This window comes from Psammomys obesus, unplaced genomic scaffold (assembly GCF_907164565.1).
Source record: "Psammomys obesus unplaced genomic scaffold, mPsaObe1.curated_primary_1811, whole genome shotgun sequence".
In the NCBI taxonomy this organism is placed as follows: Eukaryota; Metazoa; Chordata; class Mammalia; order Rodentia; family Muridae; genus Psammomys; species Psammomys obesus.
The window spans coordinates 7524029-7545465 of record NW_026596039.1 but is presented as its reverse complement, the minus strand read 5'-3'; the positions used below and the strand labels follow the sequence as shown (position 1 = coordinate 7545465).

At 50.9% G+C, this 21437-nt stretch overlaps 2 protein-coding genes across 6 annotated transcripts in view; one reads left to right on the top strand and one right to left on the bottom strand.

Annotated features, from left to right (window-relative positions):
* Cep164 (centrosomal protein 164) overlaps positions 1 to 8954 on the top strand; it is a 62833-nt gene extending 53879 nt beyond the window's left edge. For all 3 annotated transcript variants that reach the window (XM_055622032.1, XM_055622031.1, XM_055622030.1), the window contains 13 exons: positions 177 to 320; positions 716 to 799; positions 915 to 983; positions 1272 to 1447; positions 1755 to 1878; positions 2170 to 2237; positions 2625 to 2829; positions 3853 to 3960; positions 4602 to 4713; positions 5122 to 5487; positions 6391 to 6457; positions 7292 to 7414; positions 7595 to 8954. In XM_055622032.1, coding sequence (XP_055478007.1) covers positions 177 to 320; positions 716 to 799; positions 915 to 983; positions 1272 to 1447; positions 1755 to 1878; positions 2170 to 2237; positions 2625 to 2829; positions 3853 to 3960; positions 4602 to 4713; positions 5122 to 5487; positions 6391 to 6457; positions 7292 to 7414; positions 7595 to 7691 — 1743 coding nt within the window. In that variant the 3' untranslated portion in view covers positions 7692 to 8954. The remainder of the gene's footprint in view (positions 1 to 176; positions 321 to 715; positions 800 to 914; positions 984 to 1271; positions 1448 to 1754; positions 1879 to 2169; positions 2238 to 2624; positions 2830 to 3852; positions 3961 to 4601; positions 4714 to 5121; positions 5488 to 6390; positions 6458 to 7291; positions 7415 to 7594) is intronic.
* A 9258-nt stretch (positions 8955 to 18212) lies between these two features.
* Dscaml1 (DS cell adhesion molecule like 1) overlaps positions 18213 to 21437 on the bottom strand; it is a 309086-nt gene continuing 305861 nt past the window's right edge. For all 3 annotated transcript variants that reach the window (XM_055621955.1, XM_055621957.1, XM_055621956.1), the window contains 3 exons: positions 20388 to 20582; positions 19597 to 19908; positions 18213 to 19198 (listed from right to left, as the gene is read on the bottom strand). In XM_055621955.1, coding sequence (XP_055477930.1) covers positions 18723 to 19198; positions 19597 to 19908; positions 20388 to 20582 — 983 coding nt within the window. In that variant the 3' untranslated portion in view covers positions 18213 to 18722. The remainder of the gene's footprint in view (positions 19199 to 19596; positions 19909 to 20387; positions 20583 to 21437) is intronic.

The following is a 21437-nucleotide window of genomic DNA, read 5'->3' as shown; positions in this document are numbered from 1 at the left end:
CTGGGCCTGGGACAGTGCTGTCTTTGTGGCCCTCCTCTGAAAGCTACTTTGGGGAGCTGATAGTGACCTTCATTGATCTAACTGACCGGACACAATAGGAGTCAGCGGAGATTGATTCCGGGGTCGGTGTCAGAAGCCACTGTATGTTCCCAACGATGGCTTCATGATCTTCATAGGAGAGAAAACAGCGGGCTGACCTCCTGGGGCACCTGACTGGAGAGCTGGAGCGCCTGCGACGGGCCCACGAGCGAGAGTTAGAGAGCGTGAGGCAGGAGCAGGACCAGCAGCTTGAGGACCTAAGGCGGCGGCACCGGGATCAAGTGAGAGCCCAGGGGATGGGGTGGTGCTTAGACACTTTCATTGCAGGGTGGGAAGCCTTGGGTGCTGATGCATGAATTGTGGGGCAGAGTCTCATACATACCTTCAGGGTTAGGAACCCACCCCGGCCATGCCTGTGCTTCAGGCCCTTTCTTTTCAGAGCCTCGAAGCAGACCTAGTATTTATGCCTTTGGGGTGGGCAGATTCATGTGTCCTTGTCCCATTGGGAATCAGCAAGATATGGCATGCTGTACACAGGAGGCCACGAGGACAGGCAAAGCGGAAGCAAGCCTGAGTCCAGCTTAGAGTTTGGGGTGTGGCGTGCTGGCTTCTGGATCTTCTTCCTGTCCCTCAGCTAACACCTTTCACCCTTTCTATACCCCTGCCTTTCTGCCAGGAGAGGAAATTACAAGATTTAGAGGTGGAACTTACAACCAGAACTAAAGATGTCAAGGCCAGACTGGCTCAGCTGGATGTCCAGGTGAGGGAGGGTGATGGCTAGGTCTACCGTACCCTGGGGAGGGGGTTTGAGCACAGAGGGCAGGCTCCACCTCAGTCTTGGGGTCTGCAGTCAGTCTGGTCTTCTCTCCCCTCAGGAAGAGAACATGCGGAAAGAGAAGCAGCTGCTCCTGGACCTGCAGAGACAGGCAGCTCTGGAGAAGGAGGTCTGTTTGCCTGCCCTTTCTCTCTCGATTGCCCCCTGCCATCTGTTCACCTGCCCTGGGGTTTTAAGACTGTGTAGGCCAATTTCATGGTACCCAGTGGACCTGACTTTCAAGCCTCAGGGAGTAGGGCTGTGGTGGAGACCCCAGATCCTGGAGACAGCGGTTTCGGTGGCTCTGGCTTCCAACTCCTGTCTTTCTGTTTTCTGTCTCCCACACCTCTAATGCTGCCTGCACCTCACCTTCTCCCCACTGGGTCTGCATGTGTCCTACTCTCCTCCTCTGCCCCAGGAAGCCACAGCCACCCGTCAGCACCTGGAAGAAGCAAAGAAGGAGCACACCCACCTGCTGGAGTCAAAGCGGCAGCTGCGAAGGGGCATTGATGACCTGCGTGTCCAGCGGGTGGAACTGGAGTCGAAGGTGGATCTGCTGCAGGCGCAGAGTCAGAGACTGCAGAAGCACGTGAGGTAGTGTGGGCCCCCAGCTCCCGGTGTCAGCCGCCTGTCCCCTCAATGGCCCCCTCCTTTCCGCTCTCTGCTGCTTTTGGGCACTAGCCCATCATGGACCTCTGAAAGGAGAAGAGGAAGGCCCAGCTTGGAACCCAGGCAGATGCAGCCAGCACATTTCTGCTGCGCTCTGTAGGGAATGGAGTGGCGAGCTATAAGAAATAGAGGACTCTGGGTTCTGGTGTTCACATCTTAGCCCCGCCCAGTGGGAGTGAGCATTAGTGTCTTGGCCTCACTGCCCTGCCTCCTGCTCCCTTCCTCACTACAGCAGCCTAGAGGCCGAAGTACAGAGGAAGCAGGACATCTTGAAAGAGCTGGCAGCTGAGAATAATGCTTCCCCATATTTGGAGCCAGGTCTTCACATTGAGGACCTGAGGAGATCCCTTGGCACAGTGAGCTAGGGGCCGAGGCCTGGGAGTGGTGGTGGGAGTTGTGGTGGGAGGCAGAAAAGTGGGGCATTTGGAGAGAATCCTGGCTTTGCTTTGTTTAGGATCTAGCCTCCTTTTCTCACTCCCCTTCTCTGCTCTCTCTGTCACTCAGATGGTCACTTATACGTAAAGAGCACCCAGGGGCTAGCAGGGCTGTTTCTTTAGCTGAGACCACAGGAGGGGCTTCAGGATCTCTTTAGCCTGCTGGACATTTGCTTTTGCTGCACTCAAGCCTTTTCCACTGTGTGCTTGCAGAACGAAACCCAAGAGGTGTCCTCATCTCTCTCCCAGAGCAAGGAGGAGATGGACCTGTCCATGGACAGGTGAGTTTCCCTAGCCCATCCTGTGCCATGAAAGCTGAGTGAGTGCTCACATCACAGCTCAGATGGACAGTGACCGTCAATGGTGCTTGGTTCAAGGCATGGTCCAGGGATGGAAGAATCTTCTCTACTGAGATCCCACAGTCTGTGACCTTTAACACAGCGTGCTAGGAGTGTCTAGCTATCTGAGTACGGGCCCCAGGCACGCTCCCTAGAGAGTCTGTAGCTATTGGCCCCACATGCCACACTCTTGATTATTTAACAGTGATATCTTTGGCTTCAGCCCGCAGCTCCTGCACATGCTCAGGTGGACGTGTGCAGGGGAGGTGGCCAGCCCCGTGGCTCAGTGAACTCTTCAGTTTTCTTTCCCTGCTTCTTGCTGCCCCACAGCATCCAGCACTTCCTCTCTGCTGAGGGTGTAGCTGTCCGTAGTGCTAAGGAGTTCCTGGTGCGCCAGACACGCTCCATACGGAGGCGACAGACAGCTCTGAAAGCCTCCCAGCAGCACTGGCGCCATGAGCTGGCTAGTTCCCAGGAGTTGGACGAAGACCTGTCAGGCACCAAGGTCCTGGAAAATGTGCGCAAGAACTTGGAGGTGAGGAGCCTCGAGGATGGCCTGCCAGCCTATCCTGAGAAGTCTGGGGAGCGGGTGCCAGCTTTCCTCAGCCTTCTGGGAACTATGAGATGGGCTACCTGGACCCCAAGGTCACTTGTCTTATCTTGACTGAACATCATGTGTACATGTCAATTATCTTATCTTCATATTAATCATCTTTAATGAGTGAGCTGTACAGGTTGAGGGTCCCTAACCCCAAATCAATTCAAAAGGTAAAGTCTACGCAGAAACCCACAAATTGAAAAACTACAAAAACCTCAAACATTTCTGAAGCCAAGCGGTTTGGGAATGGGACACTCACCTGTATTGCCATTGCCTTGTCCTAGGTGAGAGGGACCTAAAGCATTCTCTAAACCGAGTACTTCAAACCCAGTGCTCTTCTTTGCCACTCTAGTGGTACAGTGGGGACATGAAGATCTTGGAATACACTCACTGTAAAGTTGAGTAGCTCCCCTGGCTAGCTTCTCAGATGGTCTGATTTGCAATGAAAAGACAGAGTTGCCATCCTGACATGATGTGACAGATTTTTGTACCAGTCGAGGCCTCAACAGCATGGGCTCTCCTGGATCACGTCTGAACCCTTGAAGTTCTGATGGTGTCAGAACTGGGCAAGGGGCGCATGCCCCGCTGTCTTTACACCTAGCGTGTCGCAGCAGATAGCAAGAGGCTTGTAGACACAAGGTGGGCTCCCCCAGGGGTCGTCCATTCTACCCTTGGGCACCTTTGCTACCCTGCTCTACTCCTTTTGTTGGTGGCAGGGGTGGTGGTAGCAGCTAGTGCAGTGATGGTGACCGTTCTGTCAGCAGCTTGAGACTTAGCATGCAAGTTCCTCACCTAACACACGTTCCTGTTAGTTCTCAGGACCTGAGGGCAAGGTAGTGGCTCCCTCAGATGAGCAGCCGACTGACGGTTAAGGCATGTGTTCATGACCACGGAGCCAGCAAATATCAGAGCTGGGACTCTAGCATCTGAGCTAAAGCTGTTTTTCCTCCCTGGCCACAGGAGACCAGGCAGCTGGATGAGATGAAGTCAGCCATGCGAAAAGGCCATGGCCTATTGAAGAAGAAAGAAGAGAAACTGAACCAACTGGAATCTTCTCTACAGGAGGAGGTATCCTCCTGTGGCCACACGGCCTAGTGCGGCCCCTTTCTCCCTCCTCTCCTGGGATCCTTGCTTTCTTCAGGCTCCATTAGAGAACTGGATCTCTAGGCCCAGGCTCTTGGCTGTTGGCTAGCAGAGGCATTGGCTCTGTTGGAACAGCTGAGCAGTCTATATCTATGCTGACGGTTCAGGCCACCCTTAGAGCTTCTGCGGCTTGGTCACAGCATTCTTGGTGAATACCACAGAATTGGGCACAAGCTCAGTTCTTCCTGCATGGTGTCTAGAGAGGTGTGACCAAGTGTGACATCAGGGGTGTCTCTTCCTTCCTTGAGACTGTGTGCCATCTCCTCCCTGCCCCAAGTTTGGTTTGGGAGACTCAAATGGGGGGACTGCAAGGCTAATTTGAGGGGAGGATGATGGGGTTCCTCTGGTCCTGGGGGTCCCTATGGACTGTTTCACAGGCAGTTGGGTTCTCTTATGTTAGCTTCTCTACTGAATTAGACTCCATGATGTGCCTCTCCCGGGATGCCTATAGACCCCTGGACCCCAGAAGAATTCGCTCACCAGACCTCAGTCCTCACTTACCACGTGGCAGGTGGATTGAAAAAACATGGGAAAGGACAGTACTAATGGCCACTTCTACCTGTCAGGTGTCTGACGAGGACACTCTGAAAGGATCCTCTATCAAGAAGGTGACCTTTGATCTCAGTGACTTGGAAGACTTGAGCAGTGAGAGTTCTGAGTCCTGCTCCCTGCCTCACAGTGAGTGGTGGCACCCAGGGAAGCCGGGAGGGAGAGGTGCAGTTAGGGGAGACGGAGGGCTGGGGCTGTGGTCCTGTCCCCTGCCCCCAGCCCTGCACTGAGCCTATGTCTGGGTGAGGTTTGCCATCAGTATGGGCTCTGCACCATGGAGGGATGGAAGGGCCAAGGATCCCCAGTCTTTTCTCTCCAGGGCCTCCTGCTCTCAGTGGCTCTGGCCGGCAGTTGTGTCAAGGACCTTGTTCTTTTTATCCATGTCCTTGGGCCCCTTGTCTGGGACATAGAAGCCCTACCATCCGTCCTTTGTCCTCCCACAAGGACAAAGCCTGTTATCTGCAGGGGCAGGGAGAGGCAGTGGGAGGACGCTCAAGAGCCAGGACCCTTTTTCACCATCTGCCGCTTTCCTTTCAGTCAACCTGACCCCAAGCTCTGCTGACCCCAACAAGATTCATTTCCTGAGCAGTTCCCTTCAGCGAATCAGCAGTGAGCTAAACGGTGTGCTGAATGTGCTGGGGAGCCTCAACTCCCAGGCACCGCCGCAGGTCCTCAGCAGCCAGCCCCCGCCTCCGCCTCCGCTCCTCACCTCCTCACTTCGGTCCTCCAAGAACGTCCCTGGCCCTGCCTACTCCCCCCTGACCAAGCTCTCCTCCTTATCTTCTGTTTCACCCGCGTCTACTCAGTGGGCCTGGGACCCAGGACAGGGCGCCAAGCTTTCTTCCTCCTCTTCACAAACTGTGGATGATTTCCTGCTGGAGAAGTGGCGCAAGTATTTTCCTTGTAGGTCCCCACCTCCGAGTTGACCTGGTTTCCGGGTGGAGCCTTCCTGTCCCTATCCTCTGCCCTTACGTCCTCTCTCATAATCGCCCTTCCTCCTTCTTTTGCCTTCCCCTTCCCTCTGCCACCATCTTTGCTCCACTGGCTCTGTCTGTGGGGCCCTGGTGAAGGGAGACGTTGGCTGGCGGCTCTGCAGGGAGAGGCTCTGTGCTGGGATGTTGCACACTGAGCCTCCACTGTGGAGCTTTTATTATCAGCGCGGGAGCTTGGCAAAATCTAAAAAGTTATTGTCTTCCTGATAGCTGTCGTTAGTGCAGTACACTGTGGCATTTACACACACACACACACACACACACACACACACACACACACACACACACACACCTTCATTTAGTTAGCCATATTGTAGCTCTCTGAGGAAGTAATTATTTACCCCCATTTTATAGATGAGTAAGTTGAGACGTAGTGAGGGTTAGTAATAAGCTTCAGAATACCCTGTGAGTGAGTGAGTGAGTCAGTGAGTGAGTAAGTGAGTCTGACCCTATACTTAGGACCCCTCCACCCTGGCTTCTGCCTTGGGACCTCGTCTCCTTACTTTGGTGAGGAGCGTAAAGTCTTAAACGCAACCATTTGGGAAAGAATGTAAAACCAAAAGTCTTCTTTCTTCCCAGCCCAAACTGAAAATTAGATTTTTTTTTTTTTTTTACTTTAGAATCAAAGTAAATAGGGCAGTTCTGGTCTGTCACCTGCCTGTCACCTCCAGCACAGAAATGTTCCCCGCCATTGTTTGTTCTGGGGATGCCCTTTCCTGGGAATGCAGAGGTGCTGGTTGTGAGCATGGAGGTGACCTGCTGGGGCCGGCTTGGCTGACTGCTGCCCTTGAACCCCTCCTTCTTGCTGTTGCAGCTGGCATCCCACTGATCAGTGGCTGCGCTCCCCCACTGGAGAACAAGCTGGGCTACGTGTCTGTAAGGTAAGCAAGCCGTTGTGCTGGGTGCAGGCTCACAGTCAAGGTCTTCACTGTGCCTTCCTGGGCTGATGGCACCAGGGACAGGTGGGAACAAACCTACCTTAGGGTCCTGTTCAGTCCAGAATCTCCTACATCTTGCCTTTGTCTGAGAAATTCCACCAAAACAAATGACACATCAGATTCCTGCTGCTGAGGTTCAGTGGGTGCGGGGAGGGGTGTTCCCGACTAGCTCCACAGACGCTGCCTGTCGGGCCTGAGAAGAAACCTGCCCGTCTTACTGCTCCACTCACCCTAGACTCTGGCCTGTGTTTGCCATTAAGCTCTTTGTCTGACTCCTATGGCCCCTTCTTCTCCAGTACCTGCTGAGCAACATCTGGAGTGAGAGGGACAACCCATGGGGGAGGCAGACAGGCAATTATTTAGTTCTGGTATTCATCTCCTATTCATCTTATTCTCTGCCAGATACCCTGTTCTCCCCACCCCCAGCCCTAACTGTAAATCCCCTAACCGTCTCTGCTCTCTGGGCCAGCCTGAGAGATGATGCCCTAGAAGTGTCAGAGCGGACAGAAGGGTGCTTCTTGCCAATGAGATTGGTTGGGGATGGGCAGATGCAGAATGGTCCAGAGTAGGTTCTGCATCAAATGCTCAGAAATGGGTGGAGGGCAAGCCACCACCTCCCCTATGGGGGAAGTGATGGATGGTTGCCTTTCCAGAGGAGGACCTCTTTGTTGGAGGCCTAACAGAGGCGCTGGAGGCCCAGTGAGGGGACGAGGGAGGGGGCGCTTGGCTCTGCCACCCCTCCCCACCTCCTGCCTGTTCTTATTCTCCCTTTCCTAGTGAGCAGCTCCACCTCCTGCAGCGCTCCCATTCTCAAGTCCCCAAGATGGACAGTGTCAGCGTTCAGAGCATGATCGAGTCCAACAGGAAGTGGCTGGAACATTTCAAGAATGACCCCAAGGTGTATCCTTTTAGCTGGTCCCCGAGCTTTAGCCCCTGCCTGTTGTAGTAGCTGGAGGGCTGAGATCCACAGCAGGCCCCTGTGGTGTCTGAGGATCACCCCATCTGCCCTTTAGACCCTTTCTTAGCACCCACCTACACATGCTCGCTCAGCCATCCAGTCTTCCTTCACTTTGTGTCCAGACAGCTCTTCTCCTCGGCGCCCAAATCAACAGCCACCTCGAATGTACTGCAGCTGGGCCTGGATGAGAACAACAGACTGAACGTGTTTCACTACTGAGCCCTGGGGTGGGGGGATGGGCAGAGCCTCCTCCTCTACAGCAAGTGCCTGAGGAGGCACCAGCACTTTATCTCTCTCTGATCAAACATGTCCTCCATCCAGGACTTGGAGGGACCACGGGGTAGGTAGGTGGAAAGAAACCTCAAGGCTGTAAACAGCCACACGCGCACAACACACACACACACACTTTGACCATGGGTTGTCCTGAGAAGGATCATATGGACATCTGTGAGCTTCTGCCTCAAAATGTCTCCGAGATGTGACTGCTGAAGATTTCAGGGGTGTAGCCACCTTCAATTAAAGCAGCTGCCTGGGGAGAGAGGAGAGCGGGCCCTAGGGAACCTCCTTGGAGGTTGAGGGCGCTCCTTTATTCACATAGCCTCCTGCAACTTGGCTGCGCTGGGCCTGTGCCTCTTTCTGATACCTCAGTCCCAAAAGGACCACATCCATCCCTCTTTTTTTCTTTTTAAATGTCTTCTGTCTCAGGTTTGGGCTCAGCTGCCTGAGACCTGCTGGATGTTCAGACTCTTTCCCCTCAGCACTGTGCTTTCCTCAGGAGCACATCCTTCCCTCTAGAGAGCATCCTTCCCTCCCCTAGGATGCTCTCTAGAACTCTCCCTTGCCCTCAGGTCTCAAGCACCTATCTCTCCAGGAAGCCAAAAAGCCATAAAAAAACAAAAAACAAAAAACGATGGGGATGGTTCTGCTCCATCTTGATATTTCTCTTCTTTAACTTCCCAAGTATATCTGTGAGCCCCGTTTCCATCTGTCCTACCTGGGCCACCCCTGGCCCAGTCCAGAGTTTGGCGGTTGGGGCTGGCTAACGCCCGGCATCGGCGGGGGCCATCTTGGGCCAGGTGCTTCTGGCTCAAGCCCCAGAAGCCCCGATTCTCAGCGGGCTCTGCAGGAGCCAAAGGTGATATTCTCGGCATCTGTCTCCTTGTTTGAACAAAACACCCTCATTTTTCTTGTCTTGAGAAGCTGTGGGCTGCCTTTCCCCCTGCAACCCGCAGGGTCTCACCGCTTCATTGCTTATTTCTTCGCCGTGGAATAAGCCACTTAACAACCAGTTGGCTTTTCACCCTCTCCGTTATTTTTTTAGTCATCAGCCAACCACACACAGAAAAAGTCCATTTTCTTATTTGTTCCACTCTGTGTGCCTTGAGAACAGCTCATGTGATACGACCAACTCTGGTGACAATCTTGTGTTGTTTTCTTTGTTTTAATTTTGCATCTATTAAATCTCTGCAAGTCCGTTTTCTACGAGGTTGTCCTGTGAACCTGCTCATCTCTTTGGAGGCCATTGTGTCCTCTTTGGAGGGAAAGGGAGTTGGGGACAATGCCTGTTCATGGAGCACCTCCCTGGGTATTTAATTATCCCAACAGTATGGAGTTTAGTGCAGGTGTGGTCTGCTCCATTTTACGAGTGACACAAAAGCAGGGCTCAGAGACCTTTAGGTACCTGGGTCCCCTAGTAAAGTGTAGAGCCTTGCACGCCCTCCCCTTCCCCCGGAGCACCCTCAGCCCTCCCCTTGCCACCAGTCCTCAGGGAGCTCACATTCACTGTCTACCCCTTTCCTGATTTCCACTTGCTAGGCTGGAGACCCGCGGGGAACCAAAGACTGTGGGTTTCTTCTCCCCGCTGCAGACAAAGCCTCACCTGGCACCCCAGTCTTAAGCTGGCAAAGTTAAGTGTGTTTTTTCCTGCTCCCTTTCCTGCTCCTCTACATTCAGAGGTTTCCAGCAGGGGAATAGCTAGGAAGGAGAACCAACTCATGCACCGTGTTTCAAGCATCTGTATAGAAAAGCAATGGAAAACAAAATAACACCTCACTGTCCTATCCACTTCCTAGGAAGGAGGAAGAAAACGAGGGAGGCAATAAGCCAACACCTGTTGCATGCTTCCACGTGCTGTGGTTTTCTCCCGCTCTCAGTTGTAATCTTAACCTGAGGGTCTTTTAGCAATTGAGGAAGTTTGAGCTCAGAAAGGTCAAGGTCACAGAGCTGATAACTAGGATTTGAACTAGATCTATCTGTTCCTGAAAGTCAAATCCCATTGCCAACAGCTACCCCAGGGTCAATGGCTGTCTCCTCTAGACTCCGAGCACAGTTCCTGGCAGCTTGTTCTGAACACCTGGAATCCTGGAACTGGTGGTCTTCGGCTGGGATAGTAAAAGCTTCCTGGGCTAGGGTTTAGAAAGGGGATTTGGAGGCTGGGAGTGTAGTATTATGTAATTTACTTGCTTAGCGTGCATGTGGCTCTGAGATCAGTCTCCAGTATATCCAGAAAAAGGAGAGGGGTGCTGGTATTTGCCCGGGCATGGTGGCATGCCTATTTAATCTTAGCATGCAGGAGGCAGAGGTAGGTGGATCTCTTGAGTTTGAGACCAAGCCTGGTGTACAGAGTTTGGTTCAGGCCAGCCAGGGCTACATAGTAAGACCCTGCCTCTAAATAAATATATTTAATTTTAAAAATTAAACCAATTTATCCCTTTTCATCTCATGGAGTTTAGAATCTAGCTGGGAAGCTCAAATCCTAGACCCCTGGCGTCAGCTGAAAGGGATTTTGAGTCTGGGCTGCTGTAAAACAAACAATAACAACGCTGAAAGGTTGGGGTGCTGTTCAGTAGCGTAGAGTGTACCTAGTGTGCCTCAGTGGCGTGTCTCAGCTGGTCTTCGTAAATACCAGAATCCCAAAGTAGGCTCTACTGCCAACGAAGGAAAGAACTGTTAGCAGGCAGGCAAAGTGCTTCCATGCCCTAGGAGAGGCTTACAGCAGAAGGTGTAGCCCAGATTAGAGGTGTATCTTCCTGCCTCAAAAACTGGATCAAAAGCCCAGTGGCCGTGGTGGTGCACTCCTTTAATCCAGCGCAGAGGCAGGAGGATCTCTGAGTTGGAGGCCAGCCTAGTCTACAGAATGAGTTCCAGGACAGCTGAGCTACACAGAGAAACTCAGTCTCAAAAAGACAAAACTGAACAAACCAAAAAGTGGATCAAACGCAAGTGCCTTCCTATCTCCAAGAAATGGATCCACCCACTTTGAAAATCCTTCATGGGCATGCCCTTCATTTCTGGGCATGCCCTTCCATTTAATTTCACATGCAGTCAAGCTGACAACCAAGAATAGCCACCATCCCTTCCAAATACCATAAACTAGGATTGCAAACAGTACAGGGTATCCTCACAGGGTCAAGGTTCCAGCAGGATTTGATTTCTAAAGGTGAGGGACCTTCTGGTTTGTATGTGGTGCTTTCTAGCCACACTCTCACGGCGAGAGGGTGAAATGTGGTTCCTCAGGCTCCTAAGGCCTTAATTCCATTCAAGAGGGCTCCATCTTCATGTCTGGTCACTTTCCGAAGGTCCTATGTCTAATTGCCACATCAGCACACACATGTCGAGAAGTAGCATGCATTGCTTGAAGCTTATTCAGCCCACTCCTGCTTTACGGTGGAAGAAACAAGCCTAGGGAAGTTACCTGAGGCTTTGGGAGGAAACTAAAAAAAAAAAAAAATTACATTTATTTTGTATGTCTGTGAAGGTCAGAGGACAAATTGTAGGAGTTAATTCTCTTTTCTCATGTGGGACCTGGGGATTAAAGTCAGGAGCCATCTTGGCCCTGGAAGGAACTTTTTAGATGACAGTTATTTTTGAGTGGGCCCTATAGCCACATAGCTCAGATGGCACCAAAGCCATTCTGCCACGTCCTACGTAGTGCTCTTTGAAAATGCCAGATACTAGTAATTCCTTCTGGAAACTGCAAGCTTTTGTGAGAGGGCTGCTTCTGACTCCTCACCCCCGAGCCCCAACACACCGTTACCGCTAGGGAAAGTGTCTTTTCCAATACCAGGTCTGTTGATTTCCCGATGCCCTCCAGCAGTGCTCGCCTACCCTCTGCCTCTGGTTGTTCCCATGTGAAGCCAAGGGGTTAAGCACAGTGGAGAAGCTGCCGATGCCAAGCGTAGGATGAACAGGATAGGCTCCACACTGGCTCTGGGCAGACCACTGGCCACAGATGAGGCTGAGCACAAGGTGGCCTGGAGGAAGGGTCACTGCTATTCTTGTTGGGCAGCTGCTCAGTTTCCTCACTTTTCTTTTTGAAGTGACCATTTCACTTCCCCAGGCGCTGGCCTCTCAGCAGATGGAGGCCTGACTGAGGACAACCTGGGTGATTAAACCTGAGCTGGGACCATGCTACTGAAGTCAGGAAAGTCAGCTCAGCAGTAGGCCTCCTTGCTAGGAGCATTCCTGTGCCCCCAGCAGCCTATTCACCGAGGGATACTTTCTGTCTGTCAAGAAATGGGCTGGGGTGGGAGTGTGCCTGAGGCTGTGTTTGAAGCTGCCCCAGTTCTTTAACCCAGTTCAGGTTAAACCTGGGATTGGGCATGGTCAGCCTGCTTCGGAACTCTTGCTGTCTAGGTTAGAGCTGAGGGCACCAGAGGCACACTTGAGTATCTCTACTGAGGACTGATACATCCGCTCTTGGGAAATGGTAAGAATTAAAAGGAAAGGGAGGAGCCATCAAGATGGCTTAGAGAGTAAAAGCGCTTGCTGTACAAACCTGTCAGCCTGAGTTCAGTCCCTGGAACCCGTGTGAAGGTGGAATGAGAGAACTGACCTCACTGACTTGTCTTCTGACTGCCACACGTGGAAGGCACCCTAACCCCCACAACAGAAAAGAAAAATAAGGGAGTATGTGCCAATGGTTCCCACTATATCCTCTTGACACCTTCATTTTTCGTGTATGAATAGGCTTCACAGCTGTACGTAGCCATCACGTAAAGTGGCTGCCTGAATCACTTTTACACAAGCCCTCAGAATAGCACTCGGCAAGCAGCAAAGCTGGAGAGAACGCTCAGAGTCATCACTGCCCTTGCAGGGAAGTCGGGGACTTGGAGATTCTGTGCCTTTGCAGCAGAAGTCAGTTCTCCAGTCTAACTGTGTCTAACTCCCTGACTGCTTCACAGATCCTGCCCCTTCTTAGGCTCCTGCTACCTGGGACTGGGCAGGGTTCCACTACAGCCGTACCACACCGATCTACAACAAATACGTTCTGGGACAGGTAGCTCACTCTCCATTCTGCCCCATGATAACCAGATCCAGCAGGACTGGCTTGATGGTGGCCACCCCTTCGCCCCTTCTCTTCCTCCCTGTCTTCATGGCAACTTCCCTGACCCCATTCCTTGGGACTGGTGATCGTAACTGAGAACTGCTCCCAATAATCCTGCCTTTATGCCTATCACTAGGATTATGGACATGCTCTACCATGCCCAGCTGTTTCTGCCCATCTGTATCCTTGAGGGCAGGGAGAGAAGTACAGGGCCTTTGTGTTTCTGATGTCCAGCTCAGTATCACTTGAAGTGTTCAGGGTATTTGGTTCATGAATAAATGCCTGGAGGCTAGCAAGATGGCTCAGTTGGTAAAGACACTAGCTGCCAAGCCTGATCATCTGAGATCAATCCCCAGAACCTACATGGTAGAAAGAGAGAACCAATTCCTGCAAGTTGTTCTTTGACCTTTACATTATTAACACACACACACACACACACACACACACACACACACACACACAAATAAATGTTTGAAAACTTGTAAAAAACAAACAAACAAAAACACTTGGGCCAGGCATGGTGGTACATGCCTTTAGCCCTGGCACTTGGGAGGCAGAGGCAATATCTCTGAGTTCAAGTTCAAGCTTGACCTACAGAGTGAGTTCTAAGACATCCAGGGCTACACAGAGAAACCCTGTCATGAAAAACAAAACAAACCAGCCAAATCAAGTAAAACAATAACAACAAAACCAAACCACTTGGATATCATTTTGTTTGTTAAAAATACAGATGTTGGGGAATGGAGGATTATTTAAGGTTAAGACCATTTGCTGTTCTTGCAGAAGGTCCAGGTTTCAGAACCCACAAAGTAGCTCACACATAGGTTAACGACAGTCTCAGGAAATTTGATGTGCTCTTTTGGTCTCTGTGGGCACAAAGCATGAAGGTGATGGACACACAAACATGCATATACATTTAAAATATTATACAGATGTTCCTAGAAGTGTGGCTCAGTAGAAGAATGCTTGCTCAGTACTGTCAGAGAAACAAGACATGTCACCATGGATTTCACCAACAGTGCTCGTTAAGCCAGGTTAGGGGTGGTTCATGTCTGTAATCCTGGCACTCAGGATGTGGAAGGGGAGAAACACCACGAGATCAAGGCTAGTTTGGACTACATGTGAGGTCCAGGGTAGCCTGGGTTACAAAATGAGATCCAGTCTAAAACAAACAACTCCCAATTACTCTAACAACTAAAGAACAACAAGGACACAAAAATGCCTGGTGGAAAACAGTTTGGCAGTTTCTCAAATAGTGAAGTATATAATTGTTAATTTAACTCAGAAAACCTTCAGGTCATAAATCAAGAGAACTGAAAGCAAGAATTTAGATACTTGAACACTCATGTTTCTAGCAGTGTTGTTTATAATGCTCAGAAGGTGTGAGCACCCACAGATGAGAGGTGAACACAGCCTGGTGAAGACACACTATGGAACACTCCCCACCCTTAAACAGGAGTACATTTCTGATAGAAGATTCGACAGGGATAGTGAGATGGCTCAGTGGGTAAAAATGCCTGCCCCTAAGTCTGATAAACTAAGTCTGATCTTTGGGATTCACATTTTGGATTTGGGTGGGAGAGAACTAACTCCTGTAAATTGTTCTCTGACTTCCATTTGCACACCCTGGCACATATGTGAACACACACATGGCTGCATGCACACACACACATAAACACACAGAATTTAAGAAATGTAAAAAATGTCATATGTTGTCATCAATTTCTCATCTTCTCTTTCCAAAATAATAATAATAATAACAACAACAACAACAAAACACTGGTAGAGTGGCTCATACCTGCAATCTCAGAAGCTGGGAACTTTTAGGCTTCAAGGTTAGTCTGGGCTACATATAGAGAGAAACTGTATCAAACAAACAAACAAACAAACAAACCAAAACATAACAATAAAAGATAAAACATGGGCCAGGTGCGGTGTGTGTACACCTGAATTTCATGCATGTGGCAAATGAAGGCAAAAGGATTGTCACAGTTCTAGGCCAGCCTGTTCAAGCCAACCAGGGCTACACAGAAATACCCTGTCTCAAAAAGTCAATCAATGAACCAACCAACCAACCAACCAACCAACCAACCAACCAACCAACCAGTTGTCAAACAACACACACACACACACACACACACACACACACACACAAAGTAAAAATACAACATGGATGAAGCTTGAAGACATTGTTCCATGTGAAATAAGCTATATATAAATGACAGATTTTGGGCTGGAGAGATGGTTCAGGGGTTAAGAGCACTATTTGTTCTTCCAAAGGTCCTGAGTTCAATTCCCAGCAACCACATGGTGGCTCACAACCATCTATAATGAAAATTGGTGTCCTCTTCTGGCGTTCAGGTGTACATGCAGGCAGAACATTGTATACATAATAACTCTTTAAAAACAAACAAACAAACAAATAAATAAATGACAGATTTTGAGCAACTGCACTCATGTGAGGCCACCAAGATAGCCAAATCTATAGAGAAAGTAGAAAATTACAGAAATGGAGAGGGACAGTTGCATAGTTAAGTGAATTTACTTAATGCTGCTCAAATGGGCATTTAAGAATACTTAAAATTTGGTGGTATGTATTTTTGCCGTAATAAAAATACAGCTACCCAACCAAATGCTGACAAGTTCTGATCTGATCCAGTTGGTGAGATTCCGGCCTCTGTGGTTTTTAGTCAGGTCTTCCAGGGAGTCTGTTGTGTGTGCAGCTAAATTGAGGCTGCTTGTCTAGCTCTGGTTTTTGGCCAGCATAGAGTCAAGTGGTGGTCTCTCTGACAGCCTTCTAGAGAGAGCTTCCCAAACTCCCCCACACTGCTGTTAAGATGCAGCTCCTGAGATAACCAGTGGCTCCAGGGTAAGGAGTTACATGTCTTGGAACCTTCTGGTGTGGAGGATGATGTTGGTCTTTGGACCACATTTTGAAGACTGAGGCCTTCGAGGTGGCTTTGTCTGCAGGGGACAAAGGAACCATCTAGAAGGATGAGCAGACGTTTAAGGCGATTGATCCAGGTCTTCATTTTGCTGAAGATGAATGACAATAGGTAGGGCTTACGGGGATCTGGGTGTGGTTCTAACAGGCAGCCTTTCCATAGCTAGGGATCATGGTATGGCTCGACATTATTAGCAAGTAAGATAGTCTGGGCTTTGTACAACCCTGTTTCCTCTTCTTCTCCTTCTTCCTCTTTCTCCTCCTCTTCCTTCTGATCTTTCTCCTCTCAATTTCCTTCTCCTCCTCTTCCTTCTCTTCCTCCCTCCTTTTCTCCTCCTCTGTCTTCCCATTTGTGTTATGGCCTCAACTTTACCCCATAGCCCAAGGTGATCTTAAACTCCTGAATCTCCTGGCCCCACCTCCCAGGTGTTGACAGTCCAGGCATGCATCAGCACGTGTGGTTTATGGGGTGCTGCAGCTTGACTCTGGGGCCCCATGTATGCTAGGCACATGTGCTGCGGACTGAGTTACGCTCCAGCCTGGCCCGTCTGAAATTCCAGACCCTGTGCATCTTAGTAAGGGGCCAGCTCAGTTGAACAGGCATTTAGCTGGCTCCTGTTTGTCTCTCAGTTGCCTCTCCCCTTCCTTCTCAACATATACAGTCCTCCTTGGGCCCGAGGCCCATCTATCCCCTTCCACCATGACCGTGACTATCTGAAGAGAAGTGTGCAAAGCTCCTCATCTCATCCAGCCTGCATCAAGGCTCATCTGACTGGACAGCTCCACATCCGTTGCTTACCTGCTTCAGTCACGCGTGCTTACAGGGTGGATTCTTCTAATGGCCGAGTTCTCATGGCAGAACTGAGACTCAGACTTTGAACAGTGGAACACCAGATAGTGTGACTCAGTGGCCAAGGAAGCAGAGTCTTAAGAGCTAAAGCCTCATTGTGATCTCTTCCGGATTGTCTAAACTTGCAAGAGTTTTCTAAGCCCTGAAATCCCTGCCTTTCTCGTCTGTCAAATAGAAATCCTGACACTGTCTCCCAAATCAGCAATGGGGTTTTGAGGCAATGTGATCAGTGCATTCTACTTAGCTTCTGCCCCACACACCATAGAGATCCACAATACGTTCCCATGATAATGTACCTTTTGCAGCCCCTAGGAGGGCTCTGAGGAGTTAGTTTTTCCTGCCTGTGTTCTGCAGAAGCAAGGTCTGATTCATATTCGTTTCCTAGTTTCAGAGAGCAGGGAAGTGTGTGTGTGTGTGTGTGTGTGTGTGTGTGTGTGTGTGTTGAGTGTGTGTGTCCACTTAGTTAATTCTAGGCAGATTATTGTGCCTGCAGTTCCAGACATGGCCTGCAGATGGTGCACAAAGCCATAGCAGGTGTCAGGGTCAGCGCTGGCGCCAGGGCCTTGGTGTTCACCAGGTCAGTTGTCTGGGGTCTGTTTCAGGTGTGGGCACATTTCCACGAACTTACAACTCACGCAGCATCTTCACTCGTTCCATCACCGGTTAAACTGGTTGTTTACTAACTCCTGGACATCCCACAAATCCCAGGAAGGGTCTCACTGTGACCCACGCTACTTGGTGTGACCTGACCACATGCCACACTATCCTCCCTCTCTCTCTCTCTCTCTCTCTCTCTCTCTGTGCCACCTGTTGCCCTCTTCTCAGTCCTCTGTCACCTCAGCTCTGTCTCCCCAGGGCTGGTCACAGTGTAGGAGCCTGCTTCTGACCTGCTCAAGGCCTTCCTCTGCTGTGCCCAACCTTTGCGGCCACAGTGGGAGGTCTCAGACAGACTCCTGGGATGAACCCTGCCACCAGAGATGCTGTTACTGCACACCCAGATCCCCCACCTGACACCTCTCTTTCTCCCTGGTTTGAGCTGCCGATTCCTTCTGAAGCTGGCAAGGCGCTATTGTCTGTCACCTTCCGACCTCCAGTGACCTTTGTCCTCCCTGTGACCACGCCTTGCCCCGTGTTAGCCCAGACCTTCGGGTGCAGGCAGGATCCCCAAGCGATATACAATAGATATTTCTTTGTACTTTTCACGTCTGTACACCAGTGGCTCATGCCTCTGTACTCTGCTAGCTCCCTGGCTCTCCTAGAAGAGAAGCTGGGGGGTGGGGGGAGAGTGGACTCCCACTGCCTGCTCTGGGTTTTCCAGCACACACCCACTGAGGCTGCCTCATGGCATGGGCTACACATGCCTTCCATCTGCAGACAAGAAAACTGGCTCAGAGGGGTTTAGGCACTTGCTCAAAGCCACGGAGCTGGTCACCCCTTAGAACCCAGCACGGATCTGAGAACAAAAGCCATACTCAATGGATGCACCCTGGCTAAGTGAAAGCCTTTGAAAGAGCTTCCAGCGTGGAGTCAAAGCCGGGGCTGGGAGAAGAGGTCTCTCTAGCCTCCCCACCGGCCTTTGCCAGATGGGAAAAAAGCCACCATGTAGAAACATAACCTTTATTGCACACGGCGCTGGGTCTTTTTTCATAGAAAAAGGTATTAACACGTAAGCATCTGCAAATTGAAGCAACTCCTGGTTTTCTTGGAACGGTAAAATCGCATGCAGTGTCTCTGAGTTGGGATTTTGGTCGTTGTCAAAATCACCTAGTTAGGAGGGGAGTGAGGAGGAGGGGAAAAAATTGCTGTTTTTGTGCCTCTGTCTCAAAAGAAGGTGAGAGAAATATATAGATATATAGATTGTCGCTGTGTCCTCTTCTGCCTATATATGTATATATTTCTCCCGCATATTCTGTGGGGGGTAGAGGATTTGACTTGTTTTGTGCCCTGGCTTCATGGAGAAGAAGAAAATAGTTTCATTTGTACAAAAAAGTCCTATGTACAAGTGTTCATGACTTGGGGGTTTCTTTTTTTGACGTCTGTGAGTTTAATATAAATAATCCAGCCACGTTGGTGCACGAGGGCTGAAGGTGGAGGTCCCAGTGTGGAGCCCTTCTCCTGATGTCAGCACATCTACACCAGGGTGTAGGATTTGGAATAGGCTCCAGCCCCCTGTTTCTGAGAGCGCCCTACTCCTGGGGTGCTCATTTCGAGTAGCGAGTCCCTGGAGCCCCCCATTTTGGTGTGTGGGCCTCCAGCCCGTGGAGGTTCAGTGCTGGGAACCGGGGGCGCAGCACTAGGGGCAGCAGGGGGCTCACTGGGAGTAGGGCCAGGTGCTGGGGGCGCCGTGCCAGCTGGGGGGGCTGGCATGGCCAGAGTCCTCTGAGGTAAGGTGGCCGTGGCGGTGGCAGCGGGGGCCCCTGGATGGGGGAGGCCCAAGGGCTTGCTGGCAGGGTCCAGAGTGAGGTGCCTGGCCTGAGTGTGGTAGGCTCGAGTCAGGTTCCTCATGGAGGCCTCTCGGGGTGGGACCACAGGGCAGGGCTCTCGCCCATCTGCCTTTCGGAAGAAGGCCTCTGTCTTGGGGTACAGTGGCAGGTTGCAGTAGTCACCTGTAATCACAGAGGCAGAGGAAATCAGAACCAGAAGCCTGGGGGCACACTCATTCCATCCCTGTGCACCCCCACCACATAAAGGGGATAACCACGATATAATAAGCCCCTCCCATGTGCCAGTCATGTATGTGATTTTTTTTTAATGCAAAGGAGATAGTATCATTTGAATTATACAAATAAGAAAATTAAGGTCAGAGAGGTTAAGCAACTTATTTAAAACCACAGGGATAGGAAGAAGTTAAGCCAGAACATGGTTCTGAGCTGTTCTCAAATCCTTGCTCTGGCGTTGTCAGGGAACTGGGCTAGGCTGGCAGGATGAGATATGGAAAGGGCTGTGGTGCTGGGGGTGGGGTAGGGGCAGGGGCCAGGGCAGGGGATGTGGGCTCAGCACTCACTCTTGTTGGCTCGGTGAGGGATGGGCACAGCCACGTTCTTGCCCCGGTCAGCATCCTGGGGCTTGGGAGGGGAGGCAGTGAAGCGGCAGATGCCAGGCTCCGAGGGCGTGCTCATAGACGTCATGCTGTCGGCGTTCTCGTTGGTGCCTGTGGTCATCTGGTCCGAGGAGCTGTCCGAGATGAAGCATTCTGTGATTTCAAACTTGGCGTGCTGCAGCTGCTCCTCCAGCTTGGCGTGCTCATAGGCCCGGGCCAGCTCCTCATAGGTGGAGGAGGCACTCTCGGTAGACACCATGCTGTTCCGTCCTTTGTCTGGACCCAAGGAAGGGGCGGGGTGGAGAGGACAGTAGGTTATGGGATGGAAGTGGCACTGTCCCTAATTCAAGCAGCCTTTTGAAAGCCTGGTCATGAGGGCACAAGGGGCTTGAAGACCCCGTTCTTCAAGTGACGGTTGTCGTGGTGGCACTAGTGAGATCATTGGCTAATGATGAACAGAATATTTTTCAGCCTCAAAAGTAAGCGGCCAACCCCTGGGATATCAGCTCTTTCTTTGACAATTTTTTTCTCTAATCATTTTTTGGGGAGATCAAAATAAAATCCTTGACCAAGCAAGGTCACATGTCCCCACCCCAAACCCTACCACAAGAGAGTCAGTGGCTGGCTGGGAGGGAAAGTGGTGTGCCAGTTAGACAACAGGCTGGTTAGAAAGGGATTGGAAAACAGAGACTTGGGCGAAGAATGAGGCGAAGTGGGGGAGGATGGATGGAATGCAGGCAGGTCCCTAGACCCACCTGTGTCTTGGGATAGACTGGCACTGTAGCTGTCACTCTCAGTGACAGTAACACCATGTTGGGAGCCCACAGTGCGCCAGTCCGAGGTGAGGGTTCGGGCAGGGGTGGAGGCCTGGCACTTGGTCAAGGTCCACTGGCTTGAGTACCGGTTCCGGGTACTGTGGGCTGATTTCACATTCTTCCTGGACACTGGATCTACACAGAAGGGAGGCAAGAGATAGCACCCTCCAACTGAGGGCACTTAGGCCTGGGCATCTGGCACTTAGCACAGAGAGCAGTGGGGAGCAAGCATCGAGGCAGAAGTAGTCACAGAGCATCCACTGCTTTTCTGACCACGTGGTTTGCCCCCCAGGAGAAGAGTGACAGGAAAACCGCAGGAGCAGTGGGTGGCATCCTGACCTCCACCTCCTAGCCTTTTCTCCCACACGGGAAAGAAGGGGCGCTCTCTTCTGCTGCCTTCTAACTGCCATCGCCTATGTCCTTGACTTGGGGTCCTGTGTCTAAAGTCACTGCTTGCCACCCAAAGCCCTCAGAGAGCATGGAGACCCAACCCTCACCCAAAATTTTCTGAGTAAGGAAACCAAGAGTCAGAGAGACAAGTTTGGCAATGCTCAAGGTCATTTATGTCTGCATCGAAGACTCCAGGCTCTGTGTACTCTCCCTTCCTAGTCCATTGTATGCTCACTCTCTAAAAATTCATGTGTATGTATGTGTTCATGTGTGTGCATGTGTGTCCATGTGTGTGGAAGCCAGAGGTTGATGTCTGTTGTCTTCCACCTGTCTGGTCTTTTGAGATAGGATCCCTCACTGAAACAGGAGCTCATTAATTTGGTTGGTCTGGTTGGGCAGTGAGCTCTAGGGGTGTGCCTGCTTCTATAACCCACATCTGGCATTACAGATGTTTATCTCTGTCCCTGGCTTTTCATGTGGGAGATGAGGATCTGAACCAAAGTCGCCAGGCTTTTGCAGGGGTGTTTTATCGACTGAGCCAGCTCTGAGCCAGCTCTCAGCCCTTCCTTCCTTCCTTTCTTTTTTTTAAATTGTTAATTC